This window comes from Metarhizium album (genome assembly GCF_000804445.1).
Source record: "Metarhizium album ARSEF 1941 chromosome Unknown scaffold_6, whole genome shotgun sequence".
Taxonomy (NCBI): Eukaryota; Fungi; Ascomycota; class Sordariomycetes; order Hypocreales; family Clavicipitaceae; genus Metarhizium; species Metarhizium album.
In genome coordinates, this window is record NW_024467580.1 from 872,847 (window position 1) to 899,638 (window position 26,792).

The following is a 26,792-nucleotide window of genomic DNA, read 5'->3' on the forward strand; positions in this document are numbered from 1 at the left end:
CATTTTAAGCTGGGATCCTGCCCGGGTTGGCTCCGATCTCCGAGCTGGAACGCCATGGCCGTGGCAGTCTGAGGCAACTGCTGTCGGGAAGACAATTTGCTCTTTGCTCGAGATTGGTCAGCTCGCTCTTCAGAGAAAGCGAAACTGTCGGCGGGATTGCTTTCTGCAGTCTCCTGCAATTACCAGGACGCAATTCTTGAACTGGCGTTTTGCGTGGCAGAGAAACCTGGATGGGACCGATACCGATACTGACGACGTACACACATCCATCCCGGCCGGCCATGCAAGAGACAATCGGCAGACGGCAATAACGACCTGGTAGCCTGGCGACGTCTTTGTCACCGACGGGCCCGTAGAGTGCCAGACGGTTCATTCCGCCAAAAAGGAGTCGAAAAGCATGATTACTGTCGGTCGCTTGATTGCCTCTGCGACTTGTGATAACTCCCGGACCGATGTGTGTCGACTAATGAATGACTTATATACTCGATGAACCAACACACAGTTGTTCAATGCGCCTGCGAGTAGCATTTACGCTGCAGCTGCAGGGTTTCAGTGCAATAGAACGATGCTGATTACCCCGGAAACAAGATGTTTGTCCACTGTGTCGTACCGCCCTCGCTGCCGCTGCCATTGCTACTGCGTGTTTTTTCGAGGCAACCAAGTCTTGGGCCCCGTGCCGCCGCCCCCTGCACCTCTCTGTCTTTTGCTGATGCATTGTCAACTCCAGCTTTTGCCAGGGCCCAGGGCCAGCAGCAGAGAGCACATGGTGACCTAGACTGCATACGGAACAGAAGGGGGGAGTCCGTTCTGGTTCAACTGTCGTTTCAGATGTTTGTTCTCCGCGCCAAGCGCAGGGATACTTAACTGATGGGACGGCGGGATTACGCCATGTAGCTAATGCGTCCGATGTACGAGACTTGGCTGGTCTGTCTGCTGGCCAGCCTCTCTCCCCCGTCACACCAGCAGGTTGGCGATGATCCACAAGCGGGCCACTGGACGGGGACAGACGCATCTTGAGGAGCCACCGTTCTGAGTCACCCGTCCACATCAACCCCGTGCAGGAACGAATTGGCAGCACTCGGAGTGGCAGGCAGCCAGGCCCATGAGTAGTACTAGTAGTGGTAGTAGTTTTCGACGTGTCAGCCCGACAGAAGATTGTGGTGTGGGTTTTGTGTTGGATGCGCGAATATGCATCTTGGCGCGTCGTCCTTGTGGGCTTGTCCGACGCGACACCAACGACGTTTGTCTCTCTGTTGCCTGTACAAACCAGTAGGGAAATACTCCGTAGACTGAAATGAAATGTCATGGTGCACTGCAGTACAGTCATTGTGTGCTGTAGATGACGACGAACGACAAAGGAGTCCAAGTTGTAAAAAGGTGTGGGCAGGGTTTATTATCGTGGGGGTGCTGGCCGAGTTGCGCCTCACGTCTGGCATTGGCTTGTCTGACACTGTGCACCCCGGTACGGAGTACCTACCTGCAGTACGGACTCGGCAGCTACTCGTACGTACCGGGTCCGGAGTACGGAGTCTCCGTGGCTCCAACTTCCAGTCAGGCAAGGGCCAGGTAGCGTAGCGTGCTAGTGGCACGACCATCAGTCAAGAGTCAAGAGTCCCGACAGGACTCAGGACTCAGCACGTGGATCCGGTGCGTGCCTACAGTTTCAGCGAACACGACAGAGACTTGCGAGTCCAGTGTATTTCATGCCTTTCGAGGACCGCTGTGAGGATCAAGGGAAATGCCGCCAATTGCCACAGCGCACGCGCGAGTTGTTCGAACCACAGGCAGTCCAGGGTACCCAGTACTACTTGCTGAAGTACGGAGTACTTGAGTACAGTAGATACTCCGCATAGAAGTACGTAGTCCTGCGCGGGAAAGGCCGCCGACGCCGTGGGACAATTGAACCGGCCCAAGACGCCACACCTTTGCTGCCATCCGTCAGCGCCACCACCACAGCCTACCTCGCCTGGAACACCAAAGTCTCCCCCTCCTTTAGGAGACTGGATAACACAGCCCACCTGCACGTCCTTCAACCCTGCCCGCTGCCCGTTCGCTGCACACTTGCCCTGCCCTTGCCCTGTGTTAGTTACTCCGTGCCGCAACCTCCAAAAAACCTCACGCGAACCTCCTTACCTCCAACATCCTACTCCTCCTTTGCTTCCATCCTAAGAACCACAGTCTTTCGTTAAAAACATCGACCCACGGCCCGCTACTCATCTCCTCGTCCTCTCGCGTAAATTTCAAGCTCATCTCTATTTTCGTCACGCCCTCGCCGCCCTCTCCATCCCGGCGACGTCTCACTCCAAGTAGCACAGTCTTTTTTTCTACGGTACTTGCTCGTCGATTCCCCATTCAGATTGGCTCAACAACGCATCCATCATTCCGCCTCATCAGCGACGGAAGCGAGTTCCCACCGACTTCCTCGACAGAGGTCTTCGCCTCTTCACTTTTCACCCGATAGAGCCGCCTGACTCCCGGTCGGAGTCTACAAATTGCCCACCGTGGCTAGACTTGAGTCTCGCAAGTCTTTGCTGGGTGCCGACCCGGACTTTACTCAACACAACCAGCAATATAACCAGTCGTCGTCGTACGGAGGCCGAGGCAGCGACTACGCTCGAGACTACGGTCAAGCCTATCCCCAGCCTGCCTACCCCCAGGCGGAATATACCCAGCCTACATACACTCAGCCAACATACGCCGAGAATGCAAACCTGAACAACTACGATCAGGGATACGCCGGTCGACAGGGGTTTGCGTCCTCTGCTCCAGCCACGAGTATCAGTCGCGATGGCTGGGATTTCGTCAAGTCGAAATGGTGCGCGGCATTCATGGGCGTCACCACACTGCAAGCCATTATTTGCCTTGCTTTCGAATCCTACGTGTTTGCCAAGTTCCAGACGAGTTTGGGACCAAATGTCAAGGTCGACAAAGTTCAGTCTCAATACAAGACCATTCCGACCTTCCTGACCCTCTTCATCTTTGGCTTCTTATACGAACTCGTCATCGTTTGGGATGCTCTTCGCATGAAGAACACGATTCAGGTCATTGGTGTTTGCATCGCCAACCTGGCCCTTCTGGTCTACACTGCCCTTCAAGTAGACCAAATTGATATGGCCATCAGAGTTTTGGGTCAAAACGCAGCGCTGGAGGTTGGCGTCACCTCCACAGAACTCTTCGCCCAAGTCCATGCATTTCTCATTGCGATTCCTTCCGTCATTGGCCTTGCAACTGTTTGCATGAGTTTCATCTGCTGGAAGCTGTATCAAGAATTCGCGTGGGACATTTTGAAGAACATCGGTGCTGATTATCGCATGAAGAAGCGTTTTCTTCATTATCAAGTACGTCCCGTTTGAAGGACTGCAATTGCTATATATTCGATAGCTGACAGTGACCCCTTAGATTTATATTGCGCTTCTCAAGTTCGATTTCTTCTTCTTCCTGGGTTTCATCATTCAGTTCGTCGTCGTTGTTGCACAGAAATCCGACCCCGAGTTTGCTTTGACAATTGCGACCATTCCAGTAACTATCGTGATTCTCCTTGCCGCAGCCTATTGTACCCGCAGAGAGAACAAGCCCGGCATGATTTGCGTCATGATTCTGTTTCTGGGTGGATCATCCTACTTTGCCTTTAAGCTTGTTCGCATCTACCAACCCAGTCATAAGGAGTCCTACTTTGCCGTCCGCAAATCGCTTACAGCTTTTGCCGTCATCACCATCTTGTTGATCATCCTCACCATTACGAACGCCATCATATGCATGAGCAATTTCAACAAAGGACTCAAGGCTCACCTGTTGGCCGCGCGAAAGGTTGAAGAAAAGCCTGATGCAACTTCAATCAGCCTCCACGATGTTAAGCCACAGGTGGCAAGTCGCATGACCATTGACTGAATAGGTGGCCACACAAAAAAAAGGCATCAGACGCTGCCAGAAGCAAAACCGACAGGATTTTCGAAAAAAATGATCGAAAGAAAGAAACAAGAAAAAATTGGATATCATTGGAAAGTAAATTAGCGGGTCTGTGTAAAGATACGAGTCACGAGCGCCTTGAAAGAAGAAGAGATTCCCTGTCCTGAAGCTAGTATATCGTGGGGCTGGCTTCGCGATGGCAGCGACCCAGGGGCTTTACGTCGCGCATTTCATGGAGCGTCAGGCGATCGTACACATCCTTTCGATGGAAACCACTCGAGGATATTTGCTTTTATATTTCCTTTTATTTTGTATTTCCTTGATCTCTTGAGTAACGGCGTCGGTCTGTGGGGAGGCAGACAGAATTGCCCCTTGCACGATTTAGCAGCGGGGAGTTACAGGATACCACATACTGAGAATTCGTAGAGCAATTTTTTCACAGTATCAGTTTTTTTTTTTTTTTTGGAGGCCCAGCCAGGTCCAGTCAACGATAAAACCCTATATTGGGTTCCGATCTGGAGGGCTGATACTCGAGTATTTTTAGCTATCTTACTAGATGTGTTGGATAGGATCGATTGAAATCTGGGCGGGATAGGGACTTGGACGTTGATTTGATGGACGATTTCCTTGAAACTCTCATTTGCAGCCTCGACTGGATCATCTCGAATATAAGGAGTCACAGTAAATTTACATCACATCATATCACATTCTTTAACGAAGACGAAATGTGGTGTCAGGCTGTGAAATACGCTGTATCTAGTTGTCATTTCTTGTGTTCTGAAGAGTGGTCGAAACGAGCTTGTAACGCTGCGATTAGGTGGCGCAAATCCGGTGGAAGGAAAGAGAAATAAACCACATGGTGCCAACCAAGACGATACGAAACAGGTCTGACAGTCAACATGATCCAGCTCGTGATTAAAGACACAAGAAGCGTACGTCGCTACCGCCCATTTCGAAACGCCCAGTGAATGAGATGCCTCCTGCTTGCGGCCATTAAAAAAACAGAGAAAAAAAAAAGAAATAAGAAACAAGACCATGACTACAACGTAATCTTGATAGCGTCACGTAGGTGTCCCTCTGTGGGACAATATGGACACTTGTAGCGTGACCCCTTGGCCGCGATGTTCTGTAAGCTCTCTTTGCAGATGACGTGGCCGCAAGGGAGCATCATTGGCGGATTCTGCTCGGTGGTCTGCTCCTTACTCACGGGACAGACGAAGATGGGGTGATAGATCATGGATGGCGGAAGGGGTGTTTCGAAGGCGAGCTCGTTTTCGGTCGTCCACTCCGTCTTCTTTTCCTTCATATAGGTTGTGTATTTGATGAGACGGGGCAGGGCGATGGATCCAGCCGTGACGGCCATGTAGAGCGGTGATTCGGCGGAAAGTCCCAGCAGCGAGCAGAATTCGCGCGTGAAGGAGGTGGCGACGTCTTCGAAGGCGGAGTCGATCTCGAAAATTTGACGGTACGGAGATTCTTCGAGGTTGGGCGCGTACACCATGGCGCAGCAGAGCTGTTGAATCTCCTTGATGTGACGGGATTGAAAACGGCCAAAGTGCTGGCGGGCGTAGGCAAGCGCTCCCATTTGGCCATTGTATGCGTCGTCGGGGAGGCTGTTGACAGAAGGGCCTTTGAAGAGCCATACGAATTGTAGCTTGCTAAGTTCGAATTCGAGGTTGCTGCCCTTTGTTTCTAGTTTGGGGTTGTTGATGCGCGCCCATTCTATGGCTGGGACGAGGTTTCGCTCCTTGAGCTGTGCGAGGATACGATACATCTCGGAGAATTTATCCTGCAAATCTTCCGAGTGCAGTCCTTGCATGTCCTCGTCGTCGTCATCGTCTCTTTTCATCTCATCATCGCCGTCCTCGTCGATTCTCGATCTCTTGCCGCGGGATGAAGCGGAGGCGTAGTCTTGTTCGCGGCGTTCTTGCTCCTCTTGGAGAAAGGTTGATGCTACGGAGAACTGGCCCTCTCGTAGAAGATGCATGGCTATGGCCCGGTTAATAAGTTCGGGATGGTCAGCCATGGCATCTGTTTCCATGGGAAGCTCTCGATGGGGAAGGGCCTGAAACATTAATCAGCCTCAATTTCATAAAGACATAGGCACCGAATTCTGGTGGCAAGGCCTCTAAGAGAAACTCACCCTGTCCAGGGCCTTGCCGAAGCCCCTCTGCGCCTTGGTCACATCTTTCAAGTCATCCGTTATGGCTTCAAAGCGAGCCTTGACTGGGTTTTGCAAGGTTGTCATGGCCATGCTAATCTTGTGGGCATCGTCATCTTTCGGCAGTGTTAGTTGTCTCTGTGCACCATGAGATCCCGGGCGACTGGACCCGAGGGTTCAAGTTTCGTACCACCAGCCACTTGCTCCCGTGCTGTCGTGAGCAAATCAATTATCGAGTCGACATCGTTTATAGCTGCGTTGAGATTAGACTTGCGCATGCGAGCTAGCTCTGCTAACAGCGGCCCGAAGGGCGACGAAGGCATGTCGTCCTCGGTTCCAGCCATGGCTGCGCGGCCTGGAAGCTCGATGCCAAGTGCAAGCGACGGACGGAAAGCAAAGGTGGTGGGATCGACGCCGGATGAGATGCAGTGTCGGCAACGGTCTTGCCGGGGAGCGAGGGGTTAGCTGCTCGTTACGCAAGCAGAGGAAGCTTTCTCTTGGGTGATATGTCGATGGATCTATGAGGATGAAGCAGGCAGGTTGTAGCTTGTTGGGGGGTGCGTTGGTAACGGTCACGCCAGCTTGGACGGGTGCGGCAAGGTCTTATCGATAAGGTTCTCGATGGAAGTTGCAAGGCGGGCGGTGGGCGGAGGGCATTCGCGTTGGACTGCGCGGCAGACATGTAGCCATGGATATGGATGACCCGCAGCTCGACGACACGAGTAGGGAAGTGCAAAGGAGTTTTTCGAAATGGTATAATTCACGAGAGTATAAGAGAAAAAAAACTGGGTGGGTAAGGAAGACTTATTCAGGTGCCTATTTAGTAGCACTGTATTACTCTGTATTCGTATTTGAGTTCACTAATGAGGGGCATGGCCCGACCGCAACAGACTGCTTAAGTAAGTACCCAGGTACCCAAGTACCTGAGTGCTTTGTGAGTCTGGCAAGAAGAATATAAGCAAGTACCGAGTACCCAAGTACATAGAATGAGGAACCTTGATGCATGTGCCAGCTGCACAGCCCCGCTGCACGGCTGCACCAGCTGACGTCGCGACGCCGTGTCTCGGAAAGCTCTCAGCTTCCCGCACTCCGGTCCAGATGTGACATGTCTGATTCACTCCGCTCAACTTCTCGACGACTCTGCCAAACTGCATCACATGCCATTCGACACTTTGGCCACCGTTGTCCCCAGACTGCCCCCTTCAACCCGCTGATGCAGCGCAATCACCAAGCTCGCAAATGTCAAGAATCTAAAGTGCCGCCGGTCGGCCTCGTCCACCCGGGCGAACCTCGGGAAGCCCTCATTGCCAGCGCCGCAGCAGAACGTTGAGCCTCTTTTCGGCCGTTGGCTGGCAGACCATATGACATCACCAGGAGGCTTCCTGTTGCCTTTGCCTCAGGAGGGAGGACGCTTTCGACGAGACGGTGAACTTTCCTCCCCTCTCCCCAGGGGCGCAACACCTCTTAGTCCCCGCGAAAATCTCATGCAAAGTACAACTTCTCGGGCGCGAGACGGCCAGTCACGGACTTCCCAAGGCCTCCAGGTCCATCAACGCCGTTTGGTGCTGCCTGACCCTTTGGCTCTCCTGTAACATTTAACTCCTCCCGAAACTGCTCTGTCGGCTGTCTGTTGACGACAGGTTGTGCTGATACCATTCCGTCATGCAGGTTCATAGAAGAAGACCCGTGCGTAGTTGTTGTCGAACGACGATGTATCCTTTCTGGCTACGAGTTGTACGTGGTTGAGCAATGGGCATGCTCCCGCCAATCCCCGACATTGGCCATCACAACCTACACCGGAGATGAGAAACACTGTATAGTGGTTGCCATCGTCTCCATCCCAGAAGATCAAAATCTTTGGTCTCCGAGGCTACGGTTATACTTCAAAGCCGCTAATACAGATAATTCGCGTCCCAAAGAGACGGAGCTGGGGGAGATAATGATTACGAACTTGAGCAGCTTTCCCTCGGCTCTCACCGTAATTCCGGTCCCGGATGGAGATGTGCGGAAACACCGACAAGTCTTCTTTGTAAATGAAAACCTCAAACGACTAGGGTGTTCAGGACGGTCCGGTATGACCTTGACGGACCCAACCGAAGCAACACAGGCCAAGTTTCGCCAGCTTTACAAGACAAGCAGCCGCATCCCTATCCTGCAGTCTGTCGTCGAACTCATTAAGCTATGTCAGATTGCCCTCTACATGTTTGAGAAGTTGGAACACCAATACATCGACGGCTTACTATGCGATGTTACTGAAAAAGCCATCAGCAGCTGGTGGACAGAGGTCGGTGCTGAGCACTACAACTTTGAGCCTACCGACGGAGTTCTGGGCCCATCTACTGTGTCAGCATTGCTGGGCATGTTGATGGGCGCACGGAATCGACTGCACTGGTACGGTGCCCCAGTTTCGAAGGACGTGTTCGAGGTTGAGTCCACCAAGAGGGGTGTGGCTTACTTTCAGAAGCAGCAAAAGTTGGAAAAGACGCGCCGCCTTGACCGACAAACATTGTTCCGGTTGCATACCGCCACTGCTAAAGGTGCCGCTGCTGAAGGGTGGGGAGTGCAGAAAGCCGTCAAGTCTACAGTGACTGAAATCGGAGGCAAAAGGGGTGAGCTCGTCATGGACATGGTTTCGGGCAGAGACAAGGGTGGTCTAGCAGATATCGAAACCGTGGACATTGATAAGTTCGTCAGCTTGGCCTACGGAGATCGACCAAGGTGGCTTTGGCATGGGAAGACTCGAAGGTCTCTCGCTGACCCCTTTGGTAGTGGCGATCAAGATCTTAGTAGCTCATCCATCCAAGCCCCCGATACTACGCCAAAACGGACACATGCTTTGCCGCTCGACGAGGAGCTTGTGGCTCGGCGTAAAGAAGACAAGAATGCAGCGCCGTACACTACCCATCAACCCGCCCCCGTCGACAACATTGCAGATGCATCAGGCGACAGAGATACTGTCCGCAGGGGAGTCTTCAAGAGCGTGGCGGACAAGATGAGTGATGCTCGCTCTGGTTTCGGCCGCATCAAAGACGCCGTGGGTGGCAACCGAAGAGGTTACGCAAGCAAGTTGTCTATGCCTGCAAGGGAAGAATTCTCAGACGGGGCAAACGGAAGTACCCTGCTGCCGTCAGACTCACAAAACTCGGCCATGGCATCCAATCCTGCCATCACCCGCGTGTTCACGTGGAAGAACAAGCCAGAAGAGTATCTTGCAGCCATCAGGCGAGGTGACGACGTGCTGCCCGGTCAGAACGACGATGCCCAATACTCCGGCGCATCGGCAAGGGATATTAAACCCGACGAGAAATCTGGAGACGAGCTTCTGATCGCTGGGGATTGGGAAACAAACCTCAATCGCATCGGTTCCGACATTCGCAAAGACATAAGTCACAAGGGATCTCCAACCAGACAGTCTGTGGAAGACGACAGTGACTTCCGGGGGCCATTGCCACAGGAGGAACAAAGGTTATGCCGCAAGATAATTCCTGTTGCCCGGCGTCGCAGTTGCGGAATTGCTGACTTGGCCTCGAGGCATATCACAAATGAGAGTCGATGGGCACGCCGCATGTCCTTTGGTGACGCGGAAGAGGCGATTTTGACATGGGAGGAAGTCATCGACCTTGATGAGACGTCAGACTACCTCACTTGCGTTGAAGCACATGCAGAAGCTGCCAGTCATCTGAATCATGTCATTGAAGAAATTGTGAACGATGTCGGGCCTTGGGTCGAGGACAAGATCAAAGCAGTAGAATTCCTCAATGAACGATACGGCCAGGACAAGAAAGAGCTACAAGACTTATACCATAGGCTCGACGAAACTTGCCAACGAACTCGCCATGATTCAGACAAGCTCCTCAGTGAAGAACGTGAAAATCTGACCGAGAGCGTCAAGGAAATTGAAGTCCTTGTAGCGCGTCTGGAGTACGAGATCAACGGTCTGTCGCAAAAAGTTGCGGATGTCGAGGACAGCATCCAGAACTTTGAGCGGCAAGTAGACGATGTAGAGAAAAGAGCAGCAGAGTTAAAGGTGACGCTTGAAACAGAAAGCTGGCCTCACTGGTTTGTTCGGACACTTACGGGTATCGGGACTGGGCCCAACATCACACGCGAACCGCAATGACGCCTCCTCCTCCTCCTCCTTCTTCTTCTTCTTCTTCTTCTTCTTTCCTTTCCTTTTCCTTTTCTTTTTGGGCATTTTAGCATATTTTTCCCATCACATTCTTTTTCTTTTTGTTCTGCACGGCGCGGATTGTACCATATTCTGTTTCAAGCCGAGCATACCAGGGATACAAGGCGTTTCTCGAATTCGGAGAATAGATACCATCGCCATTGGTTTGCGGACGGGGGGGGGGATGTAGTCCCAAAGTCATGATACGTTTGATAGCATTGAGTAATTTACAATTCCTTTTTCTTTTAACAAATCGCAATGTGTCCAATTACCTTGGCATCAAGCACATGCCTTCTATACTCGTACACTGGCCGGGCTCCAGCTCCAGCTCCAGCTCCAGTCCGACGTCAGTGCCTCACCCGGGTCTTGGGTATCGTATCCTTCTCCCGTCCAGCGAATCCTCCCCCATATCCACGCGACCCGGGACGGCGCCCTCCTCCGCCAAGCAGCCTAGAACAGACCGCCGCCGCCGCCGGCCTGGGCTGCGCCGCCCATAGCCTGGCCCTGCTGCTGCATGATCTCACTAACCTTCATCGATGTGTCCAGGAACTTGGCCGTACACCGGTCCAGGCACACCGACTCTCCCTTGTTCAGCTCGCCCTCGCGGTAGTCGGTAGGGATACACTTTTTCTGGCATGTTTTCTGGAGACTGGTTTTCAGGGTCCCCAGTAGATGTCGTTAGCTTTGTGTCTTTTTATTTAGAGAAGGCCTCGACTCTCGAGCGGGCAAGAGGGCCGGCTTTTTGCGCACCGGTTATAAGTGTCTGCCATCATGCGCATCTCGCCTTCTACGGCGGCAATCTTCTGCTCCGACGAGGGCTGCTGGCGGCCGATTCCGAAGAAAGACATGTCTGTGGCGTGCGAGTCGGCGAGGGGGCGTCGTATTCTTTGGGAGTTGTGAGGAGACGAGCGGGCGGTGGGTTGGAACGGATGGACGGTGGGTGACGTGGAGATTGGCGTGAATCCTGGGTGTGAGGTGTGGAAGTGATGAAAACTTGGATGGAGTGCTTACGTTATGACGAGGTAGGTTATCGATAAGATGGAGGCCCGACGAGGTGCGGGTGGTTGGGTTTGCTTTTGCATGTACTACGTACGACTGACTGACTGACTGCCTGATGAAGGCGTGTTTAGATTTGAGAGGTGTTTGTAGGAACAGAGTGATTGGATGTAGTTATTCACTTCATTCTTTTTTTGCTACTTCACTTTTCAACAACTTACTTTGATTCTATTGTGCTGTGCTAATGTTCATGATGCTGGTCGTTGTGTCAGTCATCATAATGCCCCGTCGTGAATGGACGCACCACTTCAAATAAATGGTGACCCGTCTCTCTCTATTTGTCAAAGGTGACGTTCTTGGTCCTTGTCCACTCAGCGAGTCCCAGAGCGCCATTGAATCGTCCATATCCGCTGGATTTGACGCCGCCATGAGGTAATGAGCCCTCATCATGAACGCTCATGCTGTTGATGTGAACTGCACCAGTCTCCAATTCCGCGGCAAGACGCAGCCCTCTCCTCAGATCCCTAGTGAAGATAGCCGACGACAACCCATAATCCGTGTCGTTGGCGATACGGATGGCTTCTTCCTCCGAGTCAAACTCAATGACTGAAACAGTTGGTCCGAATGACTCCGTCTTGTAAATGTCCATCTCGGAAGTGACGCCGCTCACAATGATGGGCCGCAGCCTGTTGCTGCTTATTTCCTGGGCGTCGACATTGCCGTACAAGACGCTCGCTCCGCGCTCAGCAGCATTGGCCACGAGGCCCTTGTTCTTTAGGGCCGCAGCGGTGTTGATGAGAACGGGCGCTTCTTGATCGACAGGGAATGCATTCGCGACTGCCGCGGCGAGTTTCTGCTGGAAGGCATCGCTGATGGCCTTGTGCACCAGGATCTTCTCCGTGGACATGCAAACCTGACCACTGTTAATGAACGAGCCTACTGCGCATTCCTTTGCGGCTAGGTCCAAATCTGCGTCTTCCCAGATTATGGCTGGAGCTTTGCCACCAAGTTCCAAGACAACCGGCTTGAGATGATCCCCGGCGCATTTTGCAATGATTCGACCGACCACGGTACTGCCGGTGAAGTTGATCTTTTTGACGTGCGGATTGGCTATCAAGGAGGACGTAACGGCTGGAGCGTCGGCGACGTCGTGAACAATCATGTTCAACACGCCGTTTGGAAGCCCGGCTTTGTGAAACACGTCGACAATCGCCCGCATGGTCTTGGGGGCTAGCTCGGATGGCTTGAAGACGACGGTGTTTCCCGCAGCGATTGGGAAGGCGACCGACCTGGTACCGAGGATATACGGAGCATTCCTATGCTTTCGTGTGAGCGATTCACTCGTGTGCGACTAGTGCACCTTCAAGACTGGGCTGTGTCTCTTACCATGGCGCAATGGCCAAGACGACACCAAAAGGCTCGCGCATGACGATGGCACTTCTGTTGCGCTCCATTGTTGGTGGAAATGAGCCTTCGACGGTTGGGATGCGGCCGCCAACGTCCTTTAGGAGGGAAATCGTGGTATCGATGTTGAACTTGACCCAAGGCGGCGCAGCCCCAGTCTCGTCAGCCATGTATTCGATGAGTTGGTCGCGACGGCTCTCCATGATGGCGGCAGCTTTGAGAAAAACCTCTTGTCGCTCCTGAGGTGTCGTTTTGCGCCACGACTTGAGGGCCTCGGCGGCGGCATCGACAGCCCTTGCGGCGTCGGCTACGGAAGCACTACCGCATCTGTGAAGGACGTGATGCGTCTTTGGGGATTTGACGTCGAATGTCTTGTCCGGGTAGTAGTCCTGGCCGTTGATGGCCAGTGGCAACACATCAGTTGTCGCCATGACGTCTGGTCGCTGGGGGTATGAATGAAAGCAGACGAGTCATGTGGCGCTTGGCTATGCAGCTGAGGGCGTGGTGACCAGAGCAGGTTAGTTAGTATGTCGCCTTGTTGCGAGCTGGAGAGAAGCGCCCAGGAGCGCCCGGTTTATATTTTAGAGGCTGTACGGAGCATTCGGTATTGAATCAGACTCCAGAGGATCGGCAGCTACTAGTCTCGAGTTGCCCCGCATTGTGTCCCATGTGTGTAGATATTCTGCCGAGTGCCTGGATGACCAAAGATCCGAAATCTTGTTCCGATCGAATCGGATGCCAATCCCCGCCGATGGCTCTTGCGCCAATGGCGAGAAGTCCCGAAGGCACAGGCGCGCAGGACTGATGACTTGCGTGGTAAAAGATGGTACGTGATTCCGTAGATTTTGTTATATTACAGAATATCACATCATCCCGACAGACCGAGAGCAGACTGTGAGCTGCAGTCTGCAGGTGAGGCATCATGATGACTGATGATTCGAATATCGGCGCGCCCACTTGGATTACTAATCAGCTGAACAAGACTCGAGACGTTTTAATAAGAAGCAAGCAGCAGCCATGATTTCATCCGAAACGCTGCAGGGCGTCGGGCTCGAGTAACGGCTGGGGGACAGCACAAGTGTTGATACGAAGCAGCCCTGAATTTTCAGTAAGCAATCCGGACTTGACACCACGCAGAAGCTTGAATTGGACCGGGCTCACCAACTTGGGGCTGGTCTGCTGGAAGGGCAAACTGCACCTCGGATTTGATCCTCGATGACTCGACGTAAGTTGAAGGCATGGGAGCTGGTTTTAAACTTCTCTTTTGCGGCGGGCGAGACAATTTTGCCTCGTTCATTGTTCAAGCAGGCTCGCGGGCAGCAACGACGCGGAACGCGGGCCCCAAGAGCGGCGCCGTGTTCGCTGCAATACACGCGTGCTGACTGCGCAGATGGAATACCGATTTTTTCTTTTTACTTACTTGGTTAGATGTACCGAGTCATACAGAGCTGGACGTCCAAGGCTGCTCACCAACCCCATCGAGCAACGACCGCAGGAGACAGGGCGACAAGGCAGAGCCTCACGATCAAAAGCAGATCCCTGGAGGTCCTCTCTGAGACAGCGGACAGACGTGAAGACCGGTCAGGCAGTACTGCAGCAGGCGATCGATGGCGAGGTGACTCTGTGCGTTGAACAATGAGGAGGCGGCCGGGGACGGGCATCGAAACGAGGCAAGAACGAGACCCGGTGACTGACTTGCGAGGTTGTGATTGGCCGCCTGCCAAGAGACACGCACTCGCACACACATACACACACACAAACAAAATAAAAAAAGAAAGTCGGATTGGCAGCGCAAGGCAATACGTACTGGACAACAGCCTGGACAGGCCCCCAAAAGATTGTCACGGTGAAGAAACGTGGAGACGGATGCAGAGTCGCTGCACTGCACGGATTGCACAAAGCCCACTGGTCCGTGGGTTTTGCTGCTTGCTCGCTCGCCAGAAAACGCACGAATTGCGAATCGCACTGCACATCTTTCCTCTCCTCCCTCTGCATTATGACCTTGATAACCAATTGCCCATGGCCACCCACGCCCGCCAATTCTTACTCTACTGTTTGTTGGAGGTATCAACCGGCGTAGTCGTAGGGCTCTTGCATCCTCAGATCCTCAGGCTGTCCTCGCCTCAGCTCGGCGGCGAAAGTCCGGTGACGGTCCCACCTTCCACAAGCGGGGATACGGGGTAAGCCAGTCATCATCTCAAGTCCTCCCTACTCCCTGCAATGCACTCCGTCGACGCCTCGTTCAGGTACTGGCTACATGCAAGGCGTGGTGGTTCCCCGAGCGCGCGTGGCACCCGTGACCCAGTCACCGACAGCCAGCCAATGAGAGAAGGCGGGAAGCAGTCGACAATGCCCCCTCCCCCCACCACGACGCAGCCACTTGCCCGGCTCCCACAGCCCGTGGCCAGCCAGCCACTCAGAGCCATTGCGAAGAAAAAGTTGCGACTTGGTGACTGGGCATTTTTTGGGCCAGTTTTCCTCCACCTTGAGTCGAATCCAAGCTTCTGCCTCATACATCGTCAAAGTCGCCTCCGCGTTCGGCCCCTCCTCGACGCTCTCGACGGCAGCATCAACAACCTCGTTCAATTCCTCCATTTGGTCTGTATATTGTCCTCGCTCAATACTCACCACGCACCCGCCTTGCCGCGCAACGCCATATCCGCCGCCTGTGCAACTACCCCGCCGCCGGGCGCCGCACCCATCCTTGGACCTTGGCCGTGGGCGGCAGCCTCCGTCTTCCGCCTCTCGCATTCCCACCGAGTTGTTGCTGGTCGAAACGGCCGCGGCTGTGACGCTGTCGCGCCTTCGCAGGTGCATGGACGGCTCTCCAATTGTTGCCCGCGGAGGGGCGTCACTCAGTCCAACGAGCCCGGCTAGCTCTCGTCACGGCAATGGCGGTCCCAAGAGAAAGCGAAGCGGACCCGTCACCCACGAGAGCAGTCCCGGCAGCGCTCTGGAAGACGATCACGGTGACCATGGCGATCACGATAAGAAACGCCAGCCTGGCGTAAAGAGAGCTTGCAATGAATGCCGGCAACAGAAGGTGAGTGCGTCGGGGATCATACACGGCAGCCGCCCCTGATTCCGTCAGGCTTTGCTCGGTATCGACTAACACGGACGTTTTGTTGGGGGGCCAAAGCTGCGGTGCGACGTTGTGCAAGAACCATTCCAGAGTTGCTCGCGGTGCAACCGTCTGAAGCTCGAATGCAAGATCCAGTCCAACTTTAAACGAATTGGCAAGCGTTCCAAGCACGCCGAGATGGAAAAGGAGATTGAGCGTTTGCGGCGTAACGTTGCCCGAGCAAAAGCCCAAGGCTTCACCGTGGAAGGCGGCGACGACGACGACTTGAATTCCCCCGCGGCCCCCAGCGCTGCCCCCTACACCCACACTCGTAACCCGTCCCTGATGGGTTCAGACGAGGCCGTTTCTTCCCTCCTTCATCTCAAGAGGGGAGGCGCATACGCCCTGCCGCATTACTCGTACGAGCTAGAGGGCGTTCGACTGACCGATGACAATGTCACCCACCTGTTCAACGAGTTTTTCGCCTACTACCACCCGTTTCTGCCGTTTCTTAACCCCCAACAGCCTCCGGACCAGTACAACCAGCAGCACCCGTTGCTGTTCTGGTCCATCATCGCGGTTGCGGCCCGGCGCTTTAGCCCGCATGACTGCGCCAATCTTCTCACCAATCTGTCGGGTCCAATGACTCGGTTCTTATGGACCACAATCGGCGAGGTGCCCAGCAACTACCATGTGGTCAAGGCCATGTGCCTGCTCTGTACCTGGCCTCTGCCCACCAGCACTACCACGTCGGATCCTACTCATATTCTCTGTGGTGTCATGATGAAGACGGCAACTGGCATTGGGCTGCACCGGCCGAATCACATTAGGGATTTTTCGAGGGTGTCGGTCGAACTCAACAAGGAGCAGTTGGCGGATCGTGTCACCACTTGGGCAGTATGTAATATCGTGGCTCAGAACGTGGGAACGGGATACGGGCAGCCAGCATCCACCCTGTATGACTGGACCCTGGCCCTTCGGCCTGGTGACGATCCAGCTCTACACCTTTCGACCGATCTCGAAGCCCGACTGCAAATCGAGCGATTCTGCGACAAGGTGTCCAAGGAGATGTACAGCAATGCCAGCGATCCGAGAGGTGTTGCTGGCGATGAACATCGCGCCATGCTGATGCGAGTCTATCGTCGAGACTACGGCGAGCTTCAAGCTTCCGTCATGTCCCAGCAGCTTGGACCCATCGTCAATCTGCATCTTCGAGCCGCCGCACTTCACATGAGACTGGCTGGCTTCTTCGACTCCAGCAAGACTCCGGGTTACATGGATGATCTCATGGGTCTTTGGAGGGCGGCGTCTAGTTTTCTCGATGAGCTCCTCGAAGTCGACAAGGTCACTTCCCCGCGGGACAGCGTACGCGGAACAATTCTGCTGTATGCGACCAACTACTTGCAACAGATGCTTGTCGCGGCTGGCTTCACTCTGCTGAAGCTGATGAGATCGTCTTTCTGCAAGACAATCGATTTTGCTCGCGGCCGAACATTATTCCACCATTCCGTCAAAGCTATCCGGGGGACCAGCGTGGTTCACAATGATCTGCAATGGCGCTTGGCTGAACTGATGGTGCAGATGTGGGAAGGGGCTCGTCTCGACAGCCAAAACCACGCATACGACCCAGATGACGATACGGCCGTGCAAATGGACGACAGCCTACAGCTCAAAGTCCGCTGCCGTCACAGCATGAGTCTGGTGTTTGATTCGGTCTGGCGGTGGAGAGAAGAGTACCAAGCTCAAGGGCGAGGAAGCCTGGAGAGTAAGTGCTACCCAGGCAAGTTTCACGAGGGCCCCCGACGTTCCCATGCACACGATTGCTGACAATGGCCTCACAGATACGAAGCACCCTACGCACCCAGAATCAGCCAACGAGTCGTCGGCCTCATCCTCGCAGCTCGACAACACCCTTATGCCGTCCCATCCTCTCTCTGCGTCAAGCATGCTGACCACCAACGGGGCCTTGACACCCGGCGCTGCCGGCCTATCGGCGGCCGCGGCCGCTCCGAGTACTATAATTGCCGGCCTGCCCTACGAAACGAATTACGACTTTTTTGATCCTCAACATTGGATGCTGGACGGTTTGGTCGATCTCAATTACGGTGGCTTTGTGCCTCCTCTCGAAGGCGCATAGGAGGCACGCACTGAAGAGAAAGCAGCGGGCTCATTACGCCCGAGTCTAGCTTGACTCGGGGGTTGCTCCAAGCCTTGCCCTCGCCTTTACCACTTGGCTTATTTGCTCGCCATGTCACTCAGCTTGCTCTATCAGCAGCAGCAGCAGCAGCAGCAGCAGCAGCAGTACTGGTGACTTCATAATCCACCGGCGGCACTGCAGTGGTTTCTCATATTCCTCCATTGTCACCGCCGAAATTGACTCGTTGACGCAGTGAACGCTGCATCACAAAGCGTAGCCATTGCCGTCAAAGAATTCGGGGAAAGCATTACATACATGTGCAATAAGGGGATTCGATGTTTTTTGCCTTTTCTTTGTGGTCCAGTTTTCTCCCATTTCTTAGTCATTGGCCCTATTTTGGGATGCAAGTTGAGGAGCGAGGCGTAAGGATTTCTTTCCGCACATGCCATGGCAAAGATTGTGCCTGCGAGTCTTTTTCTTTTCTCTCTTCTCTCTCTCTCTCTCTCTCTCTCTCCACATCACATCTTCTGCTTTCTTGGTCTCATATTCCTCGGCGGCACAGGTCGTATCAGGTTGAAAACCCACCGGTCGGGCGGGAACCTAGTGTAGATGCCGTACTTGGTTCCGCATTCCTGCTAGGAAACCCAAAAGGGGACAGAGGCACGAGTTGCTCTGCGTAGAAGCGTGCCCTAGATTGCTGTTGTGGGTGAAGGCTTTGTAGTTTGTCTTTTTTGGTGTTCCCATGCTCCTCCAGTCTTCCGTAGGCGGGAGCGAGAGATGCATCCTTTTCGGTGCTGGTCTCACGGGGTCTAAACCTATTGAAGTTGGCATATGGCATGGTGAAAAGGAAGGGAGCCGGCCGGGCGATGATCCCTTGTTGAATTACGTAGCTATCATGACTTTCAAACCGAGATGCATCTTTCGTAATGTAATGTGACGGACGGCGAGCTTGAGCTTGAGCTTGAGCTTGAGCTAATGCCGACGGCATGTATGGATGGGCATCGGGGAGGAGAGGAGCACAGGACCGTGTTGTGTCCATTTTTTGGCTGAAATGTATGTATGCATTGTTGGTCTTGGGACTTTGTCCGTCTGGAACTACGAGCTCCGTCACGTCGCTAGCTCGAGAACCGCCTGGGTGAAACGAAACATGTCCACGAGCAAGGGCTTACATTCTCGGTGCTTTGTTCACGTCGGCCCTGCGAGGAGGGCAGTCGGCACGGGGTTTACGAGACGCTTCGATCAGTCAAACTGTTCCGTGCCACGGCCGCAGCGATCCCTCGCTGCACGCCTTCTCGTGTCCCGTACGCGCAATGCCGCAAATGACTCCGAGTAGAGCTCGTCTTCTAAAGTGTTGTATGCTACGGCGGGCGGGAGATGTACCTCCTCGATGTTGCGCATCGCGGAGCGAGGCTCGTTTGTATTACAGGTGCCTGCCGCATGTCTCTCGCCTTGGGGGCGTTTTCCTGCTCCCATGTCGGACGAGATATCTGCGATGACAAGCGAACTCGCGCCCTCACCGGCAGCATACGCCGGCGAATCGGGAAACTGCCGCCAGAGGAAGAGTACGGGGCAACTGTGCAGAGTCTGCCCGTCATGTCCCGGGAATCGTGCTCTTGCCAATATTCTCTCCGGGAGAAGGCGGCGGAGTGATACCATAGCTGGCTGAAGCTTTGGACATGGGGAGAGAAATTGGTGACACGACGCGTTCGAAATGCAGAGGGGGCAGGCAGGCAGGGTGGTTGAACGAGCGGGCGAGCGGGCGAGATGGGCCAAAGGACATGTTGCCTGGGAGAGACGGGGATGATGGAGTAGTCAGACTCCAAAAGGAAAATACTGTCCGGGCAGATAACAAGGAGTGCGGGGGAGCAGACTGTCGGCTTCGAGGCCGGTGAATACCATCAACGGCTGTCTCAAGCTCGAGCAGCGGTCAAGGAGCTCGGTGCCCAGTGCGCCAGAACTAGCAGGCCCAGGTATTTGGAAGACAGTCCTGCCTGCTCAGACCAGTTCTCGCAAACTTGACTCTTTTCTGGGCCACCCGAGGGGCGAGCAGGCAAGCACCAAGGCAAGGAGGAAGAAGCAAAAAGGGAGAAAGATGGCCATCGTGTCCGGTCCTCGTAGGGGGGCGAAGGGAAAGGTCCAGCATGCTGCTCAAAAAGTGCCAGTACGACATCCTCGGCCCAGCTTGACAGGACATGACTCCGTAACTGGTGACGATACGTACGTACAAGGCCCTATTTACGTCTGTACATGTTAACGGCGGTCCAGCCGGCACGGCACGTCTTTGGTTTCGGCCGAATAGCCCTTGCCTCTGTTTCAGCGACGCACGCCCCTACTGATCACGCGGCCGTCACGATGTGGATTTGCCTTCAAAGCGCGCGGGGGGAGGCATCCGGTCGCATCATCTGGCTTCGTAGAAAGGGAGACCAACGAGAAATCGTAACCGGGCTTGGGAGTTCCAGGTTGCCAAAGTCGACCAGGTGTTTCTCGGGGCAGCACCACTGTGGACCCCTTTATTCTTTTTCTTTATTTTCTTTTGAACAGGTGTCACGGGGTTGACGAACTGGGCATTCCGTATGGATGGATGATAAAGAAACAGAGGAGGGGGAGTGTTTTTAGATCGGAATGGAGGCATTTGAGCTTTGTACAGAGTACATGGTCGTGGCACTGTTATCGGTGGAGGCATCATTTGCACCCAACGAGCCGTTTTCTTCCAATGCTTTCTTGCATCTTGTCAAATACGGCGTAGTGGTGAATCGTATCCTGGCAACGGACAGGCTGTTCTGGCCAAAGAAGTGCCGTCACAGGCGAGCAGAAGGACAGACACAGGGACACACGGACGCATCCCCAACCGGTGGCGTGAATGTATGTGTGGATAGTCGTGACGAATTGAAGGCTCCTCAACTCGAGATCGAGACCGCTACTGCATTAGCGATGAAGCACTGCGATGCCGGCGGAGAGGGACAAAAGAAAATTCGGACAAGAGTGAAATTACATCTCGCCAGTCGTCGTTTCATATCGTGACTGGTTCCTGGGTAAGAAAAGCTGTCCGTCTGTCTTGCCGGAAACGGAACCCTGGCTCCTTTTGCTAATCATCAGCTTGTTCCGGGCCAGTCAAGGCACTGTGAGAAGGTGCCATCATTCTCTGTTGACGGAGACGGATGACAAATTATGTACTTCGCCTCTGATAGAAACCCATGGTGAGATGCCAAACCTTTGACCAAGACGGCGCAAACAATCGTGCCGACAGCATTGGCTTGAAAGGAGGCTCTGATGTTGTATAAGTTCGGGCGACGAAATGTCGACTGAGCGTTGGTTCTCGACATGTTCCTGCATTTTAGGAGGCATGGTATATCCCGTCTTATCCTGTCGCATCCTGTATCCTGTATCCTGTATCCTGTATCCTGTATCCTGTATCCTGTATCCTGTATCCTGTATCCTGTATCCTGTATCCTCCTGTATGCGCACGCCCGTCTGTGGACTGTCATGTTCCCAGATTCCCCTGATTTCTACTCCGTATGTGCAGCATTTTCGTTTGGGGGCCCAGCATGCTGACTGTGTTGGACGTTGCTGCTTATACTCCAGAGATCTGACGCCGGCGGACGAGCGTGACTAGGAAACGAGGATTTGTACCATTGACGCCATCAGACCCAACGCTGACACTATAGTCATGCAGCAGCAAGTCGACTCAACTAATGAGTGTGCAGACGGGGCGAGCCGCTCGGCAATTGTTTACATCGCTGTTCTTTCTTTGCGTCGCCCTCGGCAGCCAACAGGGCGGCATCGACCTAGGGCTGACGGTGACGGAGATGATGTGCCTGTTCCTGGATCTCGTCCAGAGTCCAGAAAGCCCGCATGATCGAGGTACCTGGCAGTACTTTCAACAACAGCAAGTTTTGGTTTTGCGATGTAGAAGCAGGGTATCAAGGGGTCTGTCTGCACAGCCGTCCGAGGCATCGCGACTTGGATCCGGCCACCCTGCCGACTTGGCCGCATGGTTACGGTCCCCAAACTCTCCAGACGCGTCTCACGTGTATGCCGTAGGATGAAAAGCCTACTCTGAAAGCCTGTTAGTCGTGGTCTGCGTTGCCGATGAGTCGCCTCTGTAACCTTTTCCATCTCCCGGTCCTGGCAGCAGAAGCAAAGCCGAGTTCTGTGGCTCCCGTGCCCGCGGCAAAGGGGAGCCTTGGCCTGCGATGCCTTCCTGTTGGGTACAGTTTCTCGCCCGGTAATCGTGTATCCTACTTGATCCGACGATCCGGACACGTTCCCACCGAGGCACTTTTCGCCCAAGCCTCGGCTCTTGGTCGTGAGCACACACCCTCTCCTCCCTCCAGGAGTACGTATTTGGCACGGCATCAAGAGCCACTGACGACAGTTTGCCAATGCATTGCAGTCCGGCTTTCTGTCCATTGGTCTGCTCAAGCTCACATCGAGGTATTGACTATGGAGGCTTGGGAGGGTACATGACCACGCCGGGTTTGGGAGAGCCAGCAAGCACCCACCGCTTTTAGTTCCAAGGACCAGAGACGTTCACGGCCAACAGATGTCTGCCATTTCCCGCACAGAATGGTCACAACTCACGCTGCTGGCTCGTCACACAAGCACGCTCCCGGACTCAACTGCGTCATGTAGCAGGTATCACATGGGAGTGACATGACTTGTTCCCCGCCCCCGGGGCCAAAGTCATCTAGACCGAGTTCGGACAATCGAAAGTTGGGCTTCGGGACTGAGCTTTCCGACTCAAAATTTAGAAGATATCTGGAGGTGATTGAGTTTGTAATATTGTCAGATAGCTACTCCGTATGCAGCTAAGCCTGAGCGCGTTGCGGCGGAGAAAATCGTTATCAAGGCTGCCGGGCAGGCTTCTGAGAATATTGGACTGACGTACTGCAAGGTCGAACTCATACTTGTTCATGGTGCCCGTCTGGACGAACTATGACAGTATGAGTTGACTGTCCAAACGGCCAATTTGTCTGCTTTCATCGCCATTGAGAGGATTTGCCGCCTTCGGGAAGGTTCCCATGCAGGCATGGAGGCTCCCTGACCGTTGCAAATGACTTCTCCTTGCCGCTCTTCGCACGGCACTCCCATTTACTCCACTTCGGAGTCCAAGTCTGCTCAGCTTGGCGATGTCATTGGAGAAGAGCAATCGGAATGACCATGTCCGTCGAGGTGGTCTAAACCAGCCACCAGAACCCCTGATACCTTTTCTAATAATGGCAAGAGCATCTCCGTCACCGAGCTATGACATCTTGTATCCGGACGGAGGGTGTGCCAAGTAAGCAAATAATGGTAGTTCTAATTATAACAGGAATAACAGACCACAATATCTGTCTTGACACTCCCCTTCATGAAGAGACAGTATAGCGACAAATTCCATTTCAATGGACGACAGCGTCCCATCTGCAACAAAGGATCCGCTTGTCGCGCCTTGCAAGGCGTTTGGTATTGTGCTTGGCATGATTTGAGGTTTGACGAAATGGAGGCAAGGTTCGGATCAACAAGCGGCTGGTTGACATGTGTTGGTTTATGCCTGGTCACGGCCCTCTGTCGACACACACCTGTGGCGGGAGACGTCCGGAACTTGGTTCTTGTGCTGCCAGCGTTGGGGACGTGTTTGGAGGCCCTCGGGCTGAAGAAAGAGAGGTGCCCACTGAGGCGCCCGGGAAGCTGATGCTATACGGTGTCGAGATTCGTTCGTCTCGAGCATTTTGTAGAAACGTGCTTTCCGGTACAATGCGGAATGGCAGCGTGTCGGCTATGGGCCCAACCAAAGAAACCCAAAATGATCGATCGACATCAACCCATGATGGCGAAGTGTGATCGAGGGTCCGAGTATTCCTTTTTACGCTCGCACTTGTTGGTTGCGATGTGATAGGGCTTGACAACCCCGGGGCCTCTGTCCGGGATACGATTGCTCCTCCATGAAGCTACACGCCGATGTCGATAAGGCCTGGAGTTACTCATATCTGTACGTACTTGGTCGGCTTCGGGCCATCCGGGCCAAGTGATGGTGGGAGTTACTATTCGCAAATGGCAAAAAACTCTTGGATGCCAAAAGCCGGGCTCAACCTCTCATCACTGGTCCCCAAACCATTGGTAGGTCCGGTGCCCACTGGCTAATTATATCGCATGCAAAGATGATTCAATAATGTTGCTGGAGTTCTGAGAAGAGGAAGATGCGTCGCGTCGCCTTGCCTCTAAAAACAATTGCCCTTGGTAATCGCGACGGTGCTTTTGCGATGATTGAGGGACTTCGGAATAGTATGCGGACTGGGCGCGCTAAGATGTGAAGGCTGTCTGGTGCCTACGTTACGGAGTACTGACACCCATACAGGCTCTTCCAAGCCTACAAGACAGGCTCAAAGACACGGTGAAAGCGGTGTAAATAATAGAAATACGACGCAAGAGAGAGCGGAAACGCTGCCGGTCCCCGCCAGCCATTTGCTGCGAATGATGCACGATAGCCGCGCTGCACGGCTCTGGATTGTTAAAACAGATGACCAGCCACGCCCGTTGGGCCGCCTCGACAACGGACGCGGCTGAGCAACAAAGCACGGCATTCTGATCGCAGATCGCATAGCTGACCAAACACCAAGCAGGGCGCACTCGGGTCCCATTTGCTTCCGCTAGACGAGGAGAATAAGGCTCCTCGAGGTGTGGGAGCTGAACTTGCAACTGCAACTGCGGCAGGCCTGGAATGAGGCTGTGTCTCATCACCACGGAGCCATGCAAGACGTTCTGTGGTAGTATTTGCTTTTCTGGTCATCTGTTAGTAGATGCTGACCATATAATACGACGTACAGAGTACCTACACACCAGAAAGACACGCACGTACGCAATCGTGAACACTGGCTTTCCCTTCCAGGAGCCGGGCCCATCAGAACTTGAGCACGGGCACCTCGGCGGGAGGGATCCTGCGGCATTGCAGGGCAGGCTCCGTCAAAACCTTGGGTCCGAGTTCAAGTTGACGGGACGCTCAGCACGCGAGGAGCCGCAGTCCATTCTCTGTTCTCCGTTGCGTTTTTCGTTCTGTCCTCCGTACTCCGTACTCTGTTCTCTGTCTGCGTAGGTGGCGGACACTCAGGGCCAACACCGCTCATCCTACAAGAGTTGCGGTGCTTCGTATGTTGGTTGATGGTTCGACTTCAGCAAGCAGAAGGTTGCGTGTGGTGTGGTCACTGTGCTGTGGTGCGAAAATGCGTGTGAGTTGGCAGTGCAGCTCGCTTAGATACTCGTCGGTATCCAATTGTTGTACCCCGACTGACACCAGACGCGCGCGTAGGAGGTTCATCTCGTCGGCGTGGCGTCTCCCGGAGTAGACGCCTATTGGCCACAACTAGTCCCCAGAGGGGTGGGAGGAGTACATCCAGAGCGGACCTGGGGCTGCAGCCATCCAATGAGGGGCACCAAGCCTAGCTAGCGCGTCCCGACAGCTCGGTTCGTCCCGGTCGGCTCTGACATGGCCATTCTCCATGACTGGCCAGATGCGGGGCCGCTAGGCCTTTTGGCTGAGGTCCACTCGTAGCCCCGACCTCGAACCTCCACAATCATCCGTCGATCCCCTTGCGAGACGAGGCTGGGGTCGTGGTCTTCGCCGTTCCAATCCGACGTTGCAGGCACTCTGTGCCATCGACCTCTGTGGACGTGCTCGAGATTTTGAAAGCCGTTGGACCGTGCATGGCTGCGTCCCACTTCTGCTTACTCCATACTTGGATTTGTAACGCCTGACTGTACACACACTTACCCCGTACACTTTCCCCATCTCCACATGGTCAGTAGTGGCGGTTTTCGAGGTGGACTGGGACAATGGATGTTGAATAGCTAACTTACAAAGATTCATCTGTTTGATTTGCTTCGCATCCTGTCCTATCAAACATGCCCAAGCCTGCCTTCTACCTCCTCCTCACCGTAAGACGGACCGGGTAGACTGTCGACCATTTCAAGCTGTCCGCAGCACCATCCCTCCGCCAAGGTGCATGTGGCAGATGAAGGCATGGGTCAAGCGAGGCCAAATTGGGAAATGGCCGGCGAGCTCTTGCCTCACGATTGCGTCAAACTCTGGTGACAGTCCACGGAGCCGGCAAAATGTGACGATTCGCCGCAGTCCATCACTTGCAGTGCTCTCTTTTTTCAATCCGGTGCGTCTCCATGCGGCCGGCCGGGCGTTTCTTCCATGTAAACGTAGCCATGGTTCTTTGCGCAGCCATGCGTCCCTGTGATATCTTGTCATGCTGGCTGATCCTGGCCGGAGACTCTGCCACTGCCAGCTTCCACTACAAAGTCATCGCCACCTAGACGGCATTGGTGACAGGCACAAACCAGGCCCCGAACAAGACTGAAAGCTGGCTGGCCAGTGCTTACAGGAAATTAGGCCTGTGATGAAGTGATGACCGACAGGGTCCAGACGTCTGTTGGGTGTGCAATGACCTATTTTCGTCTACAAACAAACAAACAGACACTAGGTCTAGCACTAGGCTGCGTGGCTAAGACGGCTATTCGACAAGCTCTTCATGCCGCTAGATAGCCGTTGTGAGTCCTCAGGTATTGCATGAACCGTAATTTGGCTATCGGACCGCTCGTGCCTGTCAAAATTGAACCTGTATTTGGCGGGTACTAACGCAACGGGCGCGAGACGGCCAAGGCCTTGGCCGTCGAGGCACCTCATGAGCAGTGTCTGTTCACCCCAGTCCTTGAGTTTACCACTTAGCGCCGACCGGGGCCTCTAATAGTGGCGTAATTAGTATCTGGACACTATTTGACGGTTCAAGCTGCAAAAGGAATCAAACACATCAGAGGGCTTAGAAATTACAAGAAAGGGGGGCTCTCAGTTAGACACCCTATCATTCTCGTTGTCATCGCAATTAAGGGGTCAAAGGCAGAAGAGAAGAAAACTCCTGCTGTGGAGGAGTTGACTATGTGCTTCCATCTCCCCCGATACCCCCTGAGACGGACGAGC

At 53.9% G+C, this 26,792-nt stretch overlaps 6 protein-coding genes across 6 annotated transcripts; 3 read left to right on the forward strand and 3 right to left on the reverse strand.

The window, feature by feature from the left end:
• Window positions 1–1,738: 1,738 nt before the first annotated feature.
• Window positions 1,739–3,888, forward strand: MAM_03365 (uncharacterized protein; the record flags this gene model as incomplete). The annotated part of the gene is made up of 4 exons (XM_040822164.1): window positions 1,739–1,816; window positions 1,864–2,081; window positions 2,510–3,338; window positions 3,400–3,888. The coding sequence occupies 4 exons, from the start codon at window positions 1,739–1,741 to the stop codon at window positions 3,886–3,888; spliced, it is 1,614 nt and encodes a 537-aa protein (XP_040679969.1).
• A 1,057-nt stretch (window positions 3,889–4,945) lies between these two features.
• MAM_03366 (Ran binding protein-like, CRA domain protein) lies at window positions 4,946–6,411 on the reverse strand (the record flags this gene model as incomplete). The annotated part of the gene is made up of 3 exons (XM_040822165.1): window positions 4,946–5,971; window positions 6,050–6,183; window positions 6,258–6,411. 3 exons carry the CDS (start codon window positions 6,409–6,411, stop codon window positions 4,946–4,948), a joined length of 1,314 nt encoding a protein of 437 aa, XP_040679970.1.
• Window positions 6,412–8,141: 1,730 nt separating this feature from the next.
• Window positions 8,142–10,187, forward strand: MAM_03367 (Sin3 complex subunit; the record flags this gene model as incomplete). The annotated part of the gene is made up of 1 exon (XM_040822166.1): window positions 8,142–10,187. One exon carries the CDS (start codon window positions 8,142–8,144, stop codon window positions 10,185–10,187), a length of 2,046 nt encoding a protein of 681 aa, XP_040679971.1.
• Window positions 10,188–10,685: 498 nt separating this feature from the next.
• On the reverse strand, window positions 10,686–11,083 carry MAM_03368 (mitochondrial import inner membrane translocase subunit TIM10; the record flags this gene model as incomplete). Its single annotated transcript, XM_040822167.1, has 2 exons — window positions 10,686–10,884; window positions 10,986–11,083. 2 exons carry the CDS (start codon window positions 11,081–11,083, stop codon window positions 10,686–10,688), a joined length of 297 nt encoding a protein of 98 aa, XP_040679972.1.
• Window positions 11,084–11,565: 482 nt separating this feature from the next.
• Window positions 11,566–13,066, reverse strand: MAM_03369 (Aldehyde dehydrogenase domain protein; the record flags this gene model as incomplete). The annotated part of the gene is made up of 2 exons (XM_040822168.1): window positions 11,566–12,547; window positions 12,618–13,066. The coding sequence occupies 2 exons, from the start codon at window positions 13,064–13,066 to the stop codon at window positions 11,566–11,568; spliced, it is 1,431 nt and encodes a 476-aa protein (XP_040679973.1).
• Window positions 13,067–15,450: 2,384 nt separating this feature from the next.
• On the forward strand, window positions 15,451–17,833 carry MAM_03370 (C6 zinc finger domain protein; the record flags this gene model as incomplete). Its single annotated transcript, XM_040822169.1, has 3 exons — window positions 15,451–15,678; window positions 15,808–17,461; window positions 17,538–17,833. The coding sequence occupies 3 exons, from the start codon at window positions 15,451–15,453 to the stop codon at window positions 17,831–17,833; spliced, it is 2,178 nt and encodes a 725-aa protein (XP_040679974.1).
• Between the last annotated feature and the right edge of the window lie 8,959 nt (window positions 17,834–26,792).